The sequence below is a fragment of the Pavona decussata genome, unplaced genomic scaffold (assembly GCF_977016875.1).
Source record: "Pavona decussata unplaced genomic scaffold, jaPavDecu1.1 SCAFFOLD_46, whole genome shotgun sequence".
NCBI lineage: Eukaryota > Metazoa > Cnidaria > Anthozoa > Scleractinia > Agariciidae > Pavona > Pavona decussata.
The window spans coordinates 2397983-2417551 of record NW_028145468.1 but is presented as its reverse complement, the minus strand read 5'-3'; the positions used below and the strand labels follow the sequence as shown (position 1 = coordinate 2417551).

The window sequence follows — 19569 nt, the reverse complement described above, 5'->3', positions numbered from 1 at the left end:
GCAGACGATCGCAGACCTTATTGCGATCTGCGATCTGCGATCCGCGATCATATGGAACATGGCCAGTCTTTAAGGGAGAACGTGTACGCATCTTCATTAATTTTCGTTTCTCTTTCTGAACTTTAATGCGCCCCTACGATGTTAGCTCCTGGATAGTTTGGCCACATTGCAGAAACTGAATGAGTAGAAATTATGTGGAATTTATTCAGAAAACACGAATGTAATTTTTAAGTTGCGTTTTGGTTGGCGTCGTCGTCTTCTCTGCTTAAGGTCCCTAATAACGTGTTCGCGGCGCTACGCCACTGGCATGCGGCCAGGAACGCCGGCTCAGATCAGGTGCTCGGAGCGTAAAAATGACTTACGGGAGACCTAAAGTTTTGTACAGTCGAACCTCCCTTTGCGACCACCTCTCGTAAGCGACCACTTTTCCAAAATACCGAAAGTTTTCAAGTCAACTCACTATAGATGGAACCTCTCGTAGGCGACCACCTCTTGTAAGCGACCTCCTCTCGTAAGCGACCACTTTTAGAGATAATTGTTTAAAATTTTCAATTGTTTTTAACCTCCCGTAGGCGACCACTTGACACACAAACTGCTGTAGTTCTCACGGGGGGAAATTGAAAAATGTGTCGCTGTAACATATTGGCTACATCATTACAGCGGACGCCGTAAATCTCACAGTTGGAGCTACCGGAAGTGTCTCCCGATATAGTTTAGCAATGAAACAATTGATGAAATACAAATGCACTATACTGTACACTGAAATAAACTTTAATCAGATCGATTGAACCCCTTGTAGGAGAGTCCAGCGTGTTGAGCTGTCGTACAGTGTGTAATGATTTAATACTTAATAACACGCACAGCCTCTAAGTGCGTTGAACTGTCCTGTAGCAGTCAGATTGTTAGCTCCAAACTTATCGACGCACAAGTGTGGGATTGTTTTGAAACCTACGGGCCTGCTGGTGTTTTTAATGCTTGTAACCACATACATCATAGGTTTTACTAAAAGAGTTAACTTTTTGCTTATGTTCCTTCCCTGAAAAATTTAGACAGCGCCACCTGGGGTAATAAAAGATTCAAGTTTCTTTCACAAGAATTGTCTCAATCGCTGTATTGGCTTGTAATTTGTGAGTTACAAACAATAATCACCACTCCGCAATTACCATATGTATATTACCCGAAATTTAGACCCCCTGTGGTCTGACCTCTGGTAAGCGACCACCTCCCGTAAGCGACCACATATCCTTGACATTACGGGTGGTCGCTTACGGGAGGTTCGACTGTATTTGAACTAAAAAAAATATCACGTAAGTAAAAACATACGCCTACAGTTTTTGCGCTTTTAAAGACAAAATCTAATAGCCAAAGATCTAGGGGGGTGTACACAGTTTTCAAAATCTGTTTTTCTTGAGCAAACCATGGATCATAAAAAGACATGAGCAAACGACCTTGAGACCAACTAATTGTTGGCCTTGATATGTAAGCTGCCCATTTGTTTCTACACGAATGACTCTGTAATAGAGCCGAAATACTGCAAAAAATAAAACAAAACTGACAAAAACGTTTTCTCATTGTATTAAACCAAAACTTGGTTGTAAAACAATTATAATCATCCTCGGTCTAGACTGTTCACAGTCCCCTATTTTCCGTGGCATTTTCGAGACTCGAACGCTTCGATCGAACTTCCGCTAGCCTGGAGAACAGCCGCTATTTAATTTTTTGTTTTTTTTTGCGTTTTTCAGGCGAGCGGAAGCAAGTAGGAGCGCAAGTATCGATATTTTTCAAGGAATCCGTAGCATCGCTGATATTGAGTATTTGGTATCGATATCGGCCCCCAACCTAGTTCCCAGGGTCCTCTCTCGTTCTTATAATTATGAAGCAATCTTCGCTAATCATTGCGACCTGTACCTGTCCGCCGCTTTACAAGGTATGTATTGGAGACTTTCATCAATTTATCTAGCTGCTGGCGCTTACAAACACCCGGCTCACTTAAAATTTCAGTTAAAACACTGCTCCTCCAGTCCTCCAGTCGTGACTGCGTGACTGCAGGACTGAAGGACCGCCAGTTGTTTTTTCTGTTTTTTTTTCTTTATTTTTTTTTTAGACCGCCAGTTGTACATACTAACTTCCTACTAACTATAGGAACAAGCGCACTACACATGTAACATACCTCGTTCTTTAATCCATTAGCTGCCCGCGACTGCGTGACTGCGGGACTGAAGGACCACCAGGCGTACTAACTTACACCGTAGGAACAAGCGTGCTACACATGTAGTATACCTCGTTCTTTTTAAAGCCATTAGCTGACCTTGACTGCGTGACTGCAGGATTGAAGGACCGCCAGTTGTACTAACTAAGACTAAGGTATTCATTGACAGTACCGGACTGCGGGACTGAAGGACCACAAGTTCTACTAGCTTAGACTAAATTACTTATTAACTGCAAGACTGCGGGAGCAGTAGATTATTCTGTGCCTTTCGAAATAAATGATATTATCTAATTATTAGAAAACATTCATACATCTCCCTTGGAAGATTTTTTGGCCTTCACCTCCCACCCATCTGGAAATTCTGATTTACACATAGCTGCCTACATTTCTTTTTAGGCTTGGGCTTTTTGAGACACCCCCTGTGAAGTTCGGGGAAGGCTGGGGGAGGGGGGCGGGGGAGTGGTTGTCTAATTCAAAGATTCTTTGACTAGACAAAGCAGAAAGTGGTGGTCAATTTCCTGTTTGTGATCTTGAAAAGTACAAACAGCCATCATGCATACTTGCTGCATGTTTCAACCAATCAGAATTAAAAGTTCCCAGATCTGGGTTGTCATTACATCGCCAGTATGGAGTTTCTTCAGCCGTTAATCAGACATTAGTCAGACGTTGCTTTCACAGGGAAACCACTGGGGCACCCCATGTTGCTGTTTGTAAGCAGATTGTTTTACAATGTACTTGTTAGATTATTTAATTTATTGTGTTTTAATACTTGTACATATTTATATTTATTGCAGCTTTATACAATATTATTTTACTGGAGAAATGTTCAACTTATTTCACAATTGCCTCAAAGCAACTCATCAGCAGGACTCGTCATGGTCATGGGTGGTGTGTATTTGTGCTGCCATTTCTCAGATGATATACATGGGAATTTTACGTAGCTTTGGTGTCCTGTTTCCAACATTGATGGAAGAGTTTCAATCAACCAGAGAGAGGACTGGTAAGTTGTGACATGTCAGTGAAGATTAAAACCATTTTCAGTCATCAATATTTAGAATAAAAAAATCCTTGTTTTGCTATACTTTATCTTTCTTTTGTTTTTTCATTTACAGCGCGGTTACCGATAGCATTGCGACCTGTCGCCTTCAAAAGAATTGGATAAAGTTGTGTAAAATTTTTACTTCCAAAATACCTTTTCTTTTAACTTGAACTGGCTCAGAAATCAATAAAAGTACATGTAATGTTTCACCTCAAGTAAATGTAATAAAAACAGTTTTACCTCAAGTTAGGTGAGATTTTTCTTCTTTGATTGGTGTCCAAAAAACTTACTTTATCCAACTCTTTTGAAGTGTGTGTTTTAATGCTAACAGTGCTTTAAGTTCAAGTCTTTCAAATACTGTAATTAATCAATGTGCAATTATGGGGAGGCTACTCTTGCAAAGGGTCAATTCAGAAGACTGTAACATTTTTAAGTTTATATTATTTTAAAAGAATTATAGATTTATGGAATAACCTGCTAGTGTATATCAGAGCCACTACAACAGTAACAGTGGCTGAAGCAAATCCATAAAGACATATTCTTATAGTTCCTTTAATTTACAGACTGAAATCTAGTTTTACTCGCTGGGGGTATTTTTAAACCTTCCTAATAATTTATTACACACATTTGATGTTTCTTATCTTATTTTTATTGTTTGAATATCATCTGTGAAAATAATTGATTGAGTAAATTAAAATTAAATTAATGATCATGATTACTGATTACTTTACATACTGTATAAGGAAAACTGGAAGGTGCATTAACATAATAATTATATTACAGCTTCAAATTAATGAAGTATCTTTATTTCTAAAATGTGCATTTCAGCATGGGTAAGTTCCCTTGGCCTATCACTGTCACTGTTTGCCGCACCACTGATGGGACATCTTGCTGAAAAGTTTGGTTGTCGCATGGTGATCATCGCTGGAATGCTGTCGTGTGTAGTGGGTCTTGTTGCGACATCATTTGTCCAGGAAATTGAGGTCATGTTCTTAACTTACAGCACCCTCGTTGGACTTGGGGCATGTTGTGCTCGCACGTCTTGCTTTCTTATAGTGGCTAAGTACTTCAACAAGAAGCGCTCTTTTGCCACAGGGGCTGTTACAATGGGCCCACCATTAGGAATGTTTTTCTGGGGCCCTGTTACCCAGGTGCTTCTTGACTCTGTTGGATGGAGGAATACGTTTAGAATCATGGCACTTGCTTGTTCTGTTGTTATTATTCTCTCCATAACTTTTAGTCATAAGATAGAGGAACAGGATAAAACATTGGAAAAGGTGACCAACGACACAGAAAATACTGAACATAATACCGAGGACGATAAAGCGAAGCTTCAAACCACAAAGGACAAAGCAAAGATGATTGATTTATCTGTGTTCAGGATACCACAATACTGCATACTTGTAGCATCATTTACTTTGATGTTCATGTGTCGCTTCATTCCCAATATTCATCTGGTAAGTCATGACACAATCATGCAGGTCTGTAATATTTACATTCAGCGGAAAATTTTCTGTGAGTCTGGGTGGGGGAGGCCAGGCATGGACAGCTAGGGCATTTGAACATTATTTCAGAACGTACTAGTACATGTAACTGTGATTTTCTGTTTTCAGACTCATCAATAATTTATAGAGATAAAACATAGGATATCACTACTGTGAAGGAGGTTTAGAAAATTTTAAATTATCCTTAACTTTGGTAAACTTTGCTTTGAATTTCTTTGGGAATTATTATTGGTTTGTCAGAAGCTATATCAAACACTGAAAAGAGTATTTCATCCGATTTCCAAACACCTCGAAGTTGGTAAAAAAAAACTTGCCTGCACATCATTTTTTTTCAACTTCTCATTGTTTGGAAAGGGCACAATTATGAAACCCTCTTCCTTGTGTTGTGTGTTTGAAATATTAGGGAGCTTAGCTTAAGCAACAATGATGGCAACGGCAACAAAAACGTTACCTGAAAATATACCTTTATTTCATTTGTGCTACTTTGCGATTATTTCAACTCGCTCAACTTTTACAAAAATGGCGAACTATCCAGGAACCAAATTGGTGGGAGTGGCATACAAGTTAAGAAAGAAAATGAAAAATTCGCCATTGTCCGTTGACGTTCTCCACAAAACCTTAAATGTGGTCATTTCACATTGTTGTTTTTCAGAGGCAAAGAAATGTACCTAAACGTAAAGCACACGTGCAGAGCGATTTTTTTGCTCATTAAACCCATTGTTTTGCGGCGTTGTCGTTGCCGTTGTCGTTGTTGTTGCTTAAGCTCCCCATTACTTCAAATACCCCATATTAGGACATTTGCGGAAAATCAGAAGAGTCACTAAATGTCATTGAAATTTGTTTTTGGAAGTTCATTATTAAAAGTGATCTTAATTACAGGCAGATACACTGTTCACATAATTGCTGTCAAATCCCCTGCCTCCCCTCCCCTGTTGTTGCCTTAACATTTATACTGTCTGTAGGTATATTGTGCTTAAATATATCAGCATGTGTGTGGGCTTGGTTTCAGTAATTTTTCCAAAAAAAAAGTAGAAACTGCCTGCAGTACAATCATTTGAGAAAGTTTTGGGAGAATTCAGAGTTGTAACTTTATATTACAGTCAATCCACGTAAAATGTGACCGGTATTTTTGAAATTTGAACAGAGTTTTGAAATTTACATGTCGGTTTTGAACATTGCCAACGAGATTTCAGAGTTCCCATAGAAATTTCCCTAGTTTATTGATGGTATAAAGCTATGAATTAATTTTCCTTTACATTACAGCATTAAGTATTTCACAATTAACAATTGTTTCTCTTGAGTATTTTGAATCTTTTTTCCCCGTTAATGCGTCTTTTTTGGAAAGATTTCCAGAGAAATGTTCAACATTCCATTCAAATGCCAGACATTACAAAGAGGATTTCGAATGTTCATTTCATTCTCGGAAATACTGGTCACGCGTGACATGGATTGACTGTAAACTCTCACTGCGCTAAGGCAGGCCCAACGGGTTCAAAACTACATGTATGTCAAGTGTGATTATCAGGTTGTGATTGTATACTTAATATGTTGCATTTCTGATTTTTTTTTACTGTTTTGATCCAATTAGTTATTTTATTAAAGAGTGGACGCATCTTACATGTAATAACAAAATTTCAATTGATCGTATCTTTTTCATTATTGTCTAGGTTAAGTACAGTGAAGAGCTCAACATTTCAGCTGATAGAGCTTCCCAGTACTACATTTTTCTTGGAATCTCTTCCGGAGTGGCCAGACTCTTAATTGGAAGAATATGTGACTTGAAATTCATCAACATTCGTTATGTAAATCAACTTGGAATTGCGATTGTAGGAACAGCTACCTTAATTCTGCCGCTTGCTAGAAGTTTCACTGCTGTTGCATTCTACACTGCTGTGTTTGGGTTTGCCGATGGAGTTTTCATGACTTCGCAGAATGTGATACTTCTCAGTATTGTTGAACCTGAGAGAAGGGCTGCTGCTTTTGGCTTTGGAACAATGCTCTGTTCCTTTGCATTGGCTGCTGGTCCACCTCTAGCTGGTAAGTGGCTAAACACATGTTGAATGCTGGGAATGGGGGCAGGGGACTCCCATATTAAAGTGATGGGGTGACCCTTAAAAGGTACCAGAATGGGCCATTTCTGAGTTGCTTTGAACCTCATTATGAGAGCGAGGCTAAGTGCAAAGTTTTATTATGGAAAGTAGTTTTTATTCTTATGAAAAAAAAAAAACTGATTTTCATATGAAAAGCTTCACACTTAGCCTTGCTTTCATAATGAGGTTCATGGAAACTTGGAATAGCCTATTTTTTTTTGTGGGTGTGGTCTAGACAATTTGTTTCACCCCTCAGAGGTACTAAATCAGTTGACTGACATTTGCTTCCTGTACCACGACCATACCTCTGACAGAAGTCATTTTGGATTTTAGCACCCTAAGGGGTACAAAACCACCAATAACCCCTAAAAGGTACAATGATCACCCCCGTCACTTTTAAACAGGAGTCAACCCCTCCCCCTGCACGGATGAATGCTACTAAAGACCTGCAAGTTCAGTCCTTGAAAACTGATTCAAATGCTTAAAACTTTGAGGTGAAAAGTTAAACTAATCAGTCAAAGGTTATGCTACATGTACATGTATGTTTGTATCAACGCAAGGATAATATTCACATGCAACTACATGTACAGTGTAATAAGTTGACCTAGTGGATGCTTTACAGTACACATGGCCAGATGTGTGTTGACAGTCACTTTAAAATCCTCGATCATTGCAACTCAGAAAGTGAGAATAGTACGTATTGATCAAGTGTTGGGTTGAGAGCTTTGAGCTTCAAGTCAAGCTGAGTGATTCAAGTTTCATGATGATGGAGAAAACGAGGAATTTTTCACTCTCAATTGATCAAGCTAGACCACAGAATTATGTAAATGGAGAACACTCTGTACACTTCATGTTGTTTCATGGAACTTACTTAGTACATAATTGTGCAGTGTATATTTAACTTTTGATAGCAGGTACCTTAGCAGTGAGAATGATGACACCATCAAAAGTGTAGCCTGAAAGTTAATTTTGCATTCTTGGAAGTAACTTGAGATAATTCCAGCTAATTTAATTTGTGCATTGTGGCCAACCCAATCAGGATCTGAATTCGTAGAATTGCCGCGTGTACAAATTCAGATCCTGGTTAGTTTGGTCGCATTATGCAAATTGTGCTTTCCAACATACAATCATACTGATGTCAGTGCTATCCTGCATTCCAGGTTTAATGGCTGACAAACTTGGCTCTTACGAATTTGCATTCTATGCAGCTGGTTCATTGATGCTTCTCAGTGGAGCTGTTCAGTTTCTTATGTTGTGCGTCAAGTCAAGTGTCAAAGCTGACCAAACACGCAGTGAACTTGTGTCCATGGTAGATTCACAGAGTACCAGTGAAAATAATCAGGACAAAGATCATAAGGAATATTTGTCAAGTCTTTATGTGGAGTCTACTCTAAGAAAGAACGATAAGAAGAGTGCTTCAATAGAAAGCATGCAGTTTCTTTGAGAAAACATTTTGAAAGTTTTTTTTTTTTTAATTTAAATACTCTCAGTTAAGTTTAGGGAAAACAAACAAACTTACAAGTAGGATTAAACGGGCACTAATTAATTTAACTGCAGAATAAGAGTTGTTGCTAGGGAATTTGTAGTCACGTTTTGCAAATTGAGGATCTTTAACTATGAGCAATGTTTTCAGTTTTCACAATTGCGCTTGTCATTTGAGTTTTAGGTCTTTTGCTAACGTTATCACATGACTTGCCAAATATGGTTGTGACTCGAAAATATTGAAAACCTTTTACATAGAAAGGTATAATTTTTTATGGTCCAAACAACTTCCGTGGAGGTTAGGGTTTCCATTGAAATTATAGGAACTTTCCATAGCAACAGTTTTAACTATTTAGGATACTATATGCTGGGTATCCTGTGATGTACTAACATCCCACCTGCAGTAATAGTTGTAGTCAACACATGCTGCGAATCCTTTGATGGATTTAACATCCCATCTGTAGTACAGTGAAATAATGATTTTTAGAACCCCCTGGGTAAAAATCTGACTGAAGCATATCCAAGGGAAACAACCTTCTGTTCGAAGAAAGTTTGAATAATTGATATTTGAATAATTGAGGGTTTGAATAATTGAGATTCCACTGTAATACTTCAAGTCACGGCATGCTGGGTATCCCGTGATGGTCTAGTAATACTCCAAGTCATCACATGCTGGGTGTCCTGTGGTGGACTAACAGCCCATCTGTAGTAATACTCCCAGTCACCACATGCTGGTGATCCTGTTATGGACTAACAGTACTCCGAGTCATCACATGCTGGGCATCCTGTGATGGACTAACGTCCCATGATTATAGTTCTAGTCACTACATACTGGTATCCTGTGATGATGGACTGAACATTCCATCCATAGTAATACTCCTTGTTGCTTCATGCTGGTCATTGTAAGCTGGTCAATTAATTGGTGCTTAAAGGATAACAAAAAAGAAAGGCTCCAGTTGTTCAAAGAGCAGATAACTTTATACAGTGGATAAGTCGCTATCCCGCCGATAAAAGCTCAATGGTTGGAGGCCATTTTATTTGCAGGATAGCGATTTATCCGCTGGATAGAGTTATCTACTCTTTAAACAACTAGGTTCTGATCACAAGGTTATTTATTCATTATTTAATAATAATCCACTATTATTACTTACATGATCATTTTTAATAGAAAAGGAAAAATTATTATTTATTTACAGCTCTATTAAGTTTCCTATTATTTATACACCTTACAATCAATTGACAATATAGTTAAGAATTGGTTCGTGCTTAGCGTGCGTATATCGAGTTATGGATGCACGCGGGAAGTTTGGAGAGCTTTTCTTGCTTCCTCTAGCTTCTTGAGTGCTCTCCAAACTTCCCTAGCCTGCGTGCAGACGTCTCGTATTTCTTCCGTGTTTCGACATAGGAAGAAATACGAGACGTCTGCACGCAGGCTAAATTTCCCGCGTGCATCCATAACTCGATATATGCACAGCTAAAAGCATAAACCAATTATTTTATAACATAGTGAAAATAAAGTCAATGATTCCTGGAAAACAGGTTTGTTCCCGATTAATTACAAATCCTCTGTACAAAAAAAAAGGTGAAAGTGGTTTCTCATATCAGTTTAATCTTAACGTTTCATTAAACTTCGACAAGCTCTTATAAATATTTTTTTATGGTGTTGTCTCTCTGTAAAAAGTTTTTATAACATAGTGCGCGCATGCTTTTCCCCATCTGGCTTGCACACGTCATCGGATTGATGCACGGCCGTGCGTACGTTGAGAAATGTACCATGATGAGGCCAATAGGAATTAGATTAGGATGCACGCGCGCTATGTTATAAACTGAATTTTTTCATGTATTTTTTATAATCCTCATTTATACTGTTCATCAGTAAAACTACAGTCGAAGCTCTCCTTGCGACCACTCTCGTAAGCGACCAGCTCTAGTTACGACCACCATTGTGAAACCCCATTTGAATTGTCACTTAAACTCTGTAATCAAAAGCGCTCGTAAGCGACCCCTCCCATAAGCGACCGCGACCACTTTTGGGAGTTACCAACTGGCATTTTCTTTTGTTTTTAAGCTCTCGTAAGCGACCACTCAAAGATTCTGATACGTATTACAGCAACTCTTTCATTAAAGTATACACTTCGTGATCACACAGTTATATAGCAATGCCTAATAATGTTCGTAGATAAAGACGGCGAATCTAAAATTCAAGATGATTTACTTCTGGAGGGTTACCCAGAGACCGAGGTAGAAAGCGTTATGCTTAAAGCTCTGGTAAGTGACCAGCTTCTATTGTTTCAGCTTTTCGGTCGCTTTTAAGATTGCATTTCTCGTAAGCGACCAGCTCTAGTTACGACCACTTTTTCCAATTCCCGAGGTGGTCGCTTACAAGAGCTTCGACTGTATTTGGTTGGAATAAAAATTTTCTTAACAGACTCTCAGCCTGGATAATGTTCTTACATGTAGTATGTTCTCAGCCTCAACGTTCTTGTAAAAAAGGTTCTTATAAAGAAAAAAGAGAACAGCTTTATAGTTTTGCCATGATAACTCTATTAAATGGTCAGAACTACATTTAAGTCAGTGTTAGAGGGGTTTGCATAAAGTCACCAAAATGGCTCTTAAAATTTGCCTCCCCTCCTCCCTTAGAGGAAACGATGGTCAAACGATTCCCTTAAAAATGACTGCGTGGGAGCCTGAGCATACTGTAAAAGTGCCAACCTCTCGTCCCAAAATCGCAGTAAGATGCTGATGTTTGGGAAGGAGGTATTTATCGTCTTGCTTTTTTCTGAATATCTCATCAAATTCCATAATTTTACAAATTTATTTTTGTAACATCGTCACTTTGAGACTATTAAAATTTAACCAATGTAAATTAAGATGAAAGTTTTGTATTGAATACTTCTGAGAGGCGATGTTGTCTGAGTAATTCAGGTCGAATAAAGAGCGGTTTTCAATTTAGTGTTGAAAGCAGTTGTTGTTTTTTTCTACGTTCAATGATTGGTCGGACCACTTCTGCGCCACTTTCTTAACCAATCAGAAGCAAAACCAATCATGACTCGCTTGCACGCGTTTCCCTCGCTTGATGCCGGTTACATAATTATCGATTTGGTGTAATCTAAGGACGACGCCTACTAATAAGGAAGTGTTTTTGTGTTGTTTATTTCTATCCGGGAAGCAGATCTTAAAAAGGGCTATTGAAATCCAGAAAGAAAATTCGGGCTAGCCGGGCATTTTTTAGAGAAAATGAAGCAACAATTATTCAAAAAGCATTAAAATACAAAGCAATGAACGAGCGTTTTTTTCCAACTTGAAGCGTTATTATCTCTGAAAAATGCATAGTGACCCCCAATTTTCTTTTGGATACCAAGAGTACTTGCTAAATTCTTCTTTCCCCACATAGTTTTAAACCGCGCAGAGATATCCCTGTATTAGTAACCACCACCAATAGGAAACCCGAGTATCCCGAGATGCGCAGAACGTATGCGCAGTAACAAAAGTAGGCACCGTCCTTAAGGTCATTTTGAGCTGATTTTAGGTTTGGTGTTGTTTCCCTAAATTTATATAAATTCATGGCTTTGTTTTAGCATTTTGAGAACTGGAGTGAATTTCCGAATTTCTCATACCCTTGTTTGCGTTTGCAGGAATACAGTCACTATACTTGTATCGATGGAAACGTTAAAATAATGCTTCAGCTTTGTGAATAACAACCCTACTGGTGCACAGAAACTAATATTAATTATCATTGGCTGCGGATGGCTAGGATGGAACTGGATTGCAACTTGGAAAAATTGGCCATTTTTTCAAGTTCTTCCAGTGTATTTTGTAGAAATCGTTAAAAACAGTTACATTTTTTTCTTCCTCATAAAAATCACTTAATTTATGTTTTCCTCTTGGTACTCTACGAACAATTTTATGTTAGAGAAATTAAAAGGTTCTCTGTGAAACATTTGAGCAATCTTTACCAAAATACAACAGAAGTCTCCGTCATCGTTGTTTACAAAGAACGATATAGCCGACTGGCTACGCCCTCGGGCAAGCCACGAGGGGAATATTACGCATATCCCCTCGCTCCAGGTCAATAACCCTTCCATATCCTACGCGCACTTGTTGAATAATTGTTATATATTGGCATATTCGGCGTATACCAGTTACCATAAGGATTTCATTTAGCACCTGGGGTGCTTATTTACTTTTGGTGCCTCAAGGAAGACTAGAACTGAACGTGCGAACAAAACTTTAATATGCTGATTAAAAAAAGGAGCAATAATAGAAACGGTAACAGTAACAAATATGCTTTGAATGTTCAGTTAATATGAAGGAATTTTGAAAATCACTGGTCTATACGACATCGATAGCTTCAGTGTCACTTGCATCTGCTGGTAAAGCTCTCTGGTGCAGCAGAAGGAAAAGAATGGGGGCGCTGGTTGGAATAAAGGCGCTTATGTAATGGGGACGCTTATGAGAATAAAGGCCCTTACGTAATAGGGGCGCTTGTTAGAATATAAGCGCTTACGTAACCGGTGTGCTTATTGGAATAAAGGCGCTTACGTATTACTTACGTAATAGGGGCGCTTATTAACAAAACATATTCTAGCCTGCGAGCAAGCTCTCTTGGGAGGCGCTTAATGGAATATAGCCACTTACGTAATAGGAGCACTTATTAACAAAACATATTTGAAGGGGGGTGCTTTTGGAATAAAGGCACTGACGTAATAGGGGGCGCTTACTGAAAGGAGGGCGCTAAATCGAATCGTTGCGGTGATGCCTTCTTTTTTTATTTTGAAGAAAGAAAAGCTCGTCGACAACCGATGTACAAACTTTCACTGTTACGGATTTATAGAGTGATGACGGAGTCCGGGACTCGCACAGCAAACAGACAGAATGTTGGAAGGCAGCTCCGCCTGAAGGAGGATTAGTGGTACAGTTCAAAATTATTAACTCTCACGAAGACATCAGTAAGATAAACAAGAAAATGTTTTCTTACGAAACAAAGACCAATCCGTCGTACCGAAAAGGATTGTGACTGGTACATTTACTCGTTTAGCGTGCGAAAACCCTAAAAAAGCTTATGAAAACACATAGAAAGGTTGTAAAAACTTCAAACCTAGTATACACAATGCTGTTAGCACAGGGATGAATTACGCAAAAAAAATGTGGCTTTCTTTACGTGCCTGTTAATAGGTTCGCAAGGTATTGTGATAAAATTTACAGCCGCTAGGTCTTGGCGGATTTTGCTAGCATAATTTTTGGCATAATTGGAGCAAAAAAGCATAATTTTTTAAACGAGCACCGCCATGGCATAATTAGCAAATTTTAGCACTTTTTGGAGCATAAATTCATAAAGTTTAGTAAATATTGTGTATTTTCTACAGAAATAAGTTAAATTTAGGTAGTATGTTCTTGCAATGAGTGTTTGTTCTGACATGGTTAGTTACTAGGCCTCTTTTGGCGAATTCTGCGCGCGCGGTTAACCTTTTGGAGGAGTCTGGACCTGGTTTCCCATCCGGCCTCTCCAACATAATTGATGTCGTTATTGCGCCATTTGAGCGCCTATATGTACAGAATCTACGTCATTTTGTCAGCATAATTTCGGAAATCAGGAGCATAATTTGGGAATTCTGGCATAATCATTTGGCATAATTTGGAAAAATTTCGAGCACTGCTAGTGGCATAATATGCCACTTTTAGGAGCACAATCCGCCGAGGCCTAACAGCCGCCATCTTTTTCCGTATAGTGGATTACCACAATTTTTTTTTAACAATACAACTTTTATTGACACAAATTCAAAACTGCTTTACACGGATTACAGCACAGGTATTAAGATTACAAAAGCCTTAGAATTGACAATTGACACTACTCTACAATACTACGACTGCCAAACAACTAGATTAAACAGGAGTCCACAAGCTACTCCAAAAATTAAAGAAAAATGTTAAAAAAATTGCGCGGAAAAAAAATACTTAGGTGAATAACAGACAAGGTGGAAAAATCCATTTTTTTTAAACAAATTAAAATTTTTAATTTTTTAAACACACCTTTGTCAAACCACAATTAGTAAGATCGAATAACCTTCAAATCACATACAGTTTATTGAAGGCAATGGTTATGAAACCTTCTTTGTTATATGTTTTTGTTTGCCTTTTTGGCCTTGACCCGCCTGCACAACCAACAATAGAATTTGGAATGTGTTGGAGCAACTGACCAATCGAAATGTTTTTGTTAAGATATTTAACTGTGGTGTGAACGTTAAAACAAAGGATCGTGCAGGCTCGCGGCCCTTCCAACATAAACTGCAGCACCATTGTTCTCGTGCGAAGGTTTCATAACCAGTCCCTCAAGTAACTATATTCAAATTAATAAGCAGGCCTTGGTTATGCATTGGTGCTCTACTCATAACATCATTTCTTTTGTTAACCTCAACCGGTTATCCAGATAGTTTGCTACCAAGCGACCAAAAGTCAGAATCCTCTCCGGGACTATCTGGGGCTAGGCATCCTGGCTTGACCGGAAATTCTATCTTATCCAGCATCAAAAAGGCAGCAGGCATTGTGTATGGAGCTTTGGACGTTCCTGTCAGTCGATATAGAAAAAACAAATTGTGTAGTGAGTGTGTGAGTAAAGGGAGGAATGTTGGTCTGGTTACAAAATTAACTAGAATAACAAATTAACAAAAATAAAGACGTTACAATATAATATAATCGATATAAAAACAGTAAAACAATTCATAATTATAATTCCATTTTGATTTAGGGATCTCTTTTCGTTTCTGGAACATGAAATGAGTATATTTTACCCACTATTTGGAAGTATTTTCATGATCCAGGGCAAGTAAATACCTAATTTTGTCTTCATCGCTTAAAAGGGAAGTATCATTCAAATTAACCCAAAAATGTCTGTCTGTCAGCAGAAACAAAGAAATCCTGGTTAAGTTTGTTACTGAAATTATGACCCCAGTGCAATAAAACTGTCGATTCGTGTGCCTCTGGCCAGAGACAGAGTAGGCCGGTATGGATTGAAACTTCTCGCATTTTTGTTTCCAAAATGCGCTAGAACATATTATGAGTTGTTCCTTTCAAGAATTGAGTTGATTTCTTTCCATTCGTCATTCTAGAATTATTTGGTCAGCTGATTGTTAAGGTCTTATTTCATCATTTTTAACAAAAGATATAAAAAAAAAAACCCATGATACTCTCTCTTCAAGTTGGCGGAAAAAAGTAACCGTTTTTTGAATGAGAGAATGGAGTTCCTGTCTAATGTTTTCATACCCGCAAAACATGAAAGAAATGCTCTTCGTCCTCTTTGCAATTCCTTTTGTAGATTAAGCATGTTCTTTCCTCTACCGGGATTGATGCCCCTCTATTTTCTTATTTCCTAGTTTGCATACACAATGAATGAAACCCTAGTCGCAGTTTCGACGTTATATATGTGCTGAGTTTCTGATGGTCTTGATATAGTCTTCTAGTTGGTAACCATTTTTAATTTCTTTGCGCGTAAATTTTTCTCTAGAGCCTTCTGAGGTGTTACTGCGGGTCTTCAGCCAATTTTGAGCGTATTTTCCTTGGTTGCTCCTTTTAAAAGGAGGAACAAGCATTCCCATAAAACAGGATTTCTGATTGGCTGTTTCTTAATGCGAACGATGGGTCGAACCGTCGAACCAAAATTTCTCGATGGCTTCAAGAATATGAAGGCTGCCTATCGGCAGCAAAGAAGAGAGCAGTACGGACAGGTACCGGTGTTTCAGTACAAACCGCTGCGATTCCTTCGTAATTTTCTCGGTATAAGAGTTTAGGGTTAGGGTTTGGTTAGGGTTAGGTTTGATTTAACATAAAAAGGGCTGTGCAACTTATCATTTAAAGGCATGTTATCAGTAAAAACTATTTTGTGTTTGAATGCGTGTTTGGGAATATATTATCTCTTATTACTTCCAAGGGGAGTGTACGTAGAAGTTTTGGATGAACATCATTTCTTTCGTAGAAGTGAGTGAGACTTCAGGCGGATTTGGTAAGCACCCGAGTTATTCACCTCCCCATTGAATATGTTCAAAAAATATTTCTCGACGAAGACGTAGATATAATAAACGAGCATTCGAGCGGAACAATGCTTCTAGAGCGAGTTTGTACTTAACCGAGAGACTTTTCTCTCGCAAGCTTTGTATAAAAAGAAGTATTTTGCGGCGTTGTTTTCATTTGAAATGAATTACGCAAGCCCCGGCTGAACTACGTACAGTCTGCGCCAGTTTTTGACAAGCTTGCGTGACTTGCAGACATGTAGTCTGAAATGTCAGCCGTCTCCTCCAGCTCCCCCTAGGGGGAGGAGACGGCTGACATTTCAGACTAGCAAACACGAAAGATGGCGAAGGATTTGAAGGTCAGCAAGGGGACGTTGATTGATTCTGTGCGCCTTAATAGCAGCTCGATCAGTTTCGAAGGAGGACGCTTTATTTGTGTAGATTATGTTATTATTTCAGACGTTGGAGAAAAACCGTTCGATTCACAAGCATTCCAACTTGAGTTTTCAACATAGCACGACTGAATAAATGTACTGGGGCCTGTTATGGTAGGTCGGGGCCTGATATGGTATGTCGGGGCCTGGTATTGGGGGTCTCATATTGTAGGCCACGTTCCAACTCTAGTAGCAGATGATTGCTGAAAGCTTGAACCAAACGTCTTGGTTTTCTCTGAGGTTTTAAAGCGTCCCGCCTTATGTTGATGTTACGGAACTTTTACGTTCGACGGCAACGAAAACGTCACTTGAAAATATACCTGCAGCATTTTCGTTGTGCGGTTCCTTGCTTATTGTTTGCTTTTATGTTTTGGACCGTAGATCTTTTTAGATCCGATATGCTGTACCTTTTAACATGGTTTGGCCAAATTTTGGCTATGAACCTTTTAAGGAAAGTTTTGCTTTTCTCATTTAACTTATTTCGACAGCGACATGATATTTCAGTTCTTTTGTTTATTGTTCGTAGTCACGCGCTATGACGTGATCGGATGTCTGAATTTGGGCCCATCCGAAATCGGCTACCACGTGCATTCGGTAGAAGACTCGACTCGCGCTGGTGTTCTACTTTTTGCTGTGCTACACCGTGCTGACGAGAGTCAACCAGCTCGAAACAGTTGTCCACGGTTGCCGCATTCTGCATATTGATTCTCGGTTTGGTCTCTATCATGTCGCTGTCGTGTTACGTTAAGTTTTCTACACAGTCCAGCCTTGCAGAAATTTGAGACTTGAAAATATAACTTCATTGACTTCCAGGCCAGGAGACGGGCAAGAGGACAATTTCTATCATGAATTTGACACCATTCCGGTCTACAGAGAAAGTCGACTGTAACTATTCCCAGATTATTGCTGAAAGCTTACCTTAAAACTTGAATAAAAAGTCTTGGTTTTCTTTGAGGTTTTAAAGCGTCCCGCCTTATTTTGATATTAGGGAACTTTTAAGTTCGACGGCAACGAAAACGTCACTTGAAAATATAACTTCATTTTATTTGTACTAGGCTTTACGCCGGCATTATTTCAACTCGTCCAACTTGTACAAAAACAGCGAACAACCCAGCAACCAAATTGGTAGGCGTGGCGTCCGATTTAAGAAAGAGAATGAAAAATTCACCGTCGTGTGTCACGGCACGTTCTCCAAAAAAAACCCCTTGAATTTGGTCATTTCACGTTGTTGTTTTCCAGAGGACGGCAAAGAAATATACCAAAACTAAAACGCACATCCAGGGCGATTGTTTTGCTTGATTAAACCACAGGTAGCCCAACCTCGAAATATGAGCGCTAGTTACGCAACGGTTGAAAAATATAAGGATTTGTATGGGATTGAAAAACGGTTTATTTTAGAGGCTAAAATATGAACGAATTTTTAAATGAAAATCACCCACCTTACTTCTCTCGTGTATTTCTTGCCTCCTATGTGGTTTTTAGGGCGATTTAGCGCGATTCCAGTGAGGTAGTGAGTTGTTGTTCCATCGCTCTCTCTCCTTTTCCAAGTGGGAAAGGACGGATATATAGAGAGAGCGATGGAACTAAAACTCACTGGAATCGCGCTAAATCGCCCTAAAAACCACATAGGAGGCAAGAAATACACGAGAGAAGTAAGGTGGGTGATTTTTTTTTTAAAAATTCGTTCATATTTTTAGCCTCTAGAATAAACCGTTTTTCTCCCATACAAATCCTTATATTTTTCAACCGTTGCGTAACTAGCGCTCATATTTCGAGCTTGGGCTACATGTGATTAAACCCGCCCTATTGCTTTGCGACATAGGGTGCCTTCGCCGTCGTTCTCATCTTTGCTTCAGTTCCCTAGCTGATGCTAGTACTCTTTAATGCTAATAAAATTGAAATTCTCTTTTAGGGAAGCAGAACAGTTGTCGGGCATAGACCTATACTCAGCTTTCTATGATCGTTACCTTTGTCGTCAATGTTTTTAGGATGCTCTTCCCTCGGCTGAAATTTGTTTTCTGCTTGCTTTACCTCAATCTGTGCAGAATAGGTTTGATATGAATAAATGTTAGATGACACACCCCACCCTTGTGCGTACGACCACAGCAGGAAGGAGAAAGATTATTGCAACGGCATACCCATGCATACCTCATCTGTTGAAGACATTCTTGCTAAAAGATATGGTGGAAACTCTTGTCGAGGTGGCGTGCGAGCCCGAAAATGAGAAATATGTGAAGAGCCAAGCTCGATATCCTACTTCCAACGAAGTAACGAAACAATGCGGTTAGCTGAGTGATTTGGTTAAACCGTTATAGGAAACAATATCGGTGGACCTTGGTTCCCAAAACTGTACCGCCCAGGGCGATGATAGCCATTTAAACGGGGAACTGAAGTATCATGAGGTCAGTTTTTTATATCTTTTTAAAAAATGATGAAATTAGACCTTCAATCAGCTGTCAAATAATTCTAGAATGACCAGAGGAAAGAAAAAAACTCAATGCTTGAAAGGAACAACTCGTGATGTGCTGTAGCGCATTTTGGAAACAAAAATGCGAGAACTTGAAAAACATTAGCAGAACATTTTTCAAGTTTCAATCCGGCCATACCGGCCTTCTCTGTCTCTGGCCAGAGGCACTAATCGACAGTTTTATCGCACTGGGGTGATAATTTATAACAAACTTGAAAATTATTTTTTTGTTTCTGCTGACAGACAAACATTTTTGGGTTTTGAATGACAGCAAATTCGGGTGATACTTCCCCTAGAATATAATGTCCATTAATCATGTGATCTGACAGAACGTGAGAGA

At 38.9% G+C, this 19569-nt stretch overlaps 1 protein-coding gene and 1 long non-coding RNA gene across 6 annotated transcripts; one reads left to right on the top strand and one right to left on the bottom strand.

The window, feature by feature from the left end:
* The first annotated feature begins 1867 nt into the window (after positions 1 to 1867).
* Positions 1868 to 9075, top strand: LOC146482465 (monocarboxylate transporter 10-like). 5 transcript variants are annotated; one of them, XM_085107306.1, is made up of 5 exons: positions 1868 to 1927; positions 3004 to 3209; positions 4077 to 4705; positions 6421 to 6790; positions 8004 to 9075. In XM_085107306.1, the coding sequence occupies exons 2-5, from the start codon at positions 3032 to 3034 to the stop codon at positions 8285 to 8287; spliced, it is 1461 nt and encodes a 486-aa protein (XP_084963432.1). In that variant the 5' UTR covers positions 1868 to 1927; positions 3004 to 3031; the 3' UTR covers positions 8288 to 9075. The 5 variants fall into 5 exon arrangements, 4 of the variants coding, with proteins under 4 accessions (XP_084963432.1, XP_084963433.1, XP_084963431.1 ...); XM_085107307.1 differs by having other exon boundaries at positions 1881 to 2364; XR_014864150.1 differs by lacking the exon at positions 1868 to 1927 and having other exon boundaries at positions 2687 to 3209; positions 8004 to 8587; positions 8624 to 9075.
* Positions 9076 to 14067: 4992 nt separating this feature from the next.
* Positions 14068 to 19113, bottom strand: LOC146482464 (uncharacterized). Its single transcript, XR_014864116.1, has 3 exons — positions 18911 to 19113; positions 18730 to 18799; positions 14068 to 14890 (listed from the first exon to the last, which is right to left on the bottom strand). It is a non-coding gene; the product is annotated as an uncharacterized LOC146482464 (long non-coding RNA).
* Positions 19114 to 19569: the final 456 nt, after the last annotated feature.

What these genes read in the sequence shown, in the direction of transcription:
- LOC146482465 (XM_085107304.1), top strand. Translation starts at nt 2,939, where the DNA reads ATGTACTTGTTAGATTATTTAATTTATTGTGTTTTAATACTTGTACAT. An exon ending in ATCAACCAGAGAGAGGACTG is followed by an intron (nt 3,210 to 4,076) that starts GTAAGTTGTGAC and finishes TGTGCATTTCAG; the next exon opens with CATGGGTAAGTTCCCTTGGC. An exon ending in TGCTGGTCCACCTCTAGCTG is followed by an intron (nt 6,791 to 8,003) that starts GTAAGTGGCTAA and finishes CCTGCATTCCAG; the next exon opens with GTTTAATGGCTGACAAACTT.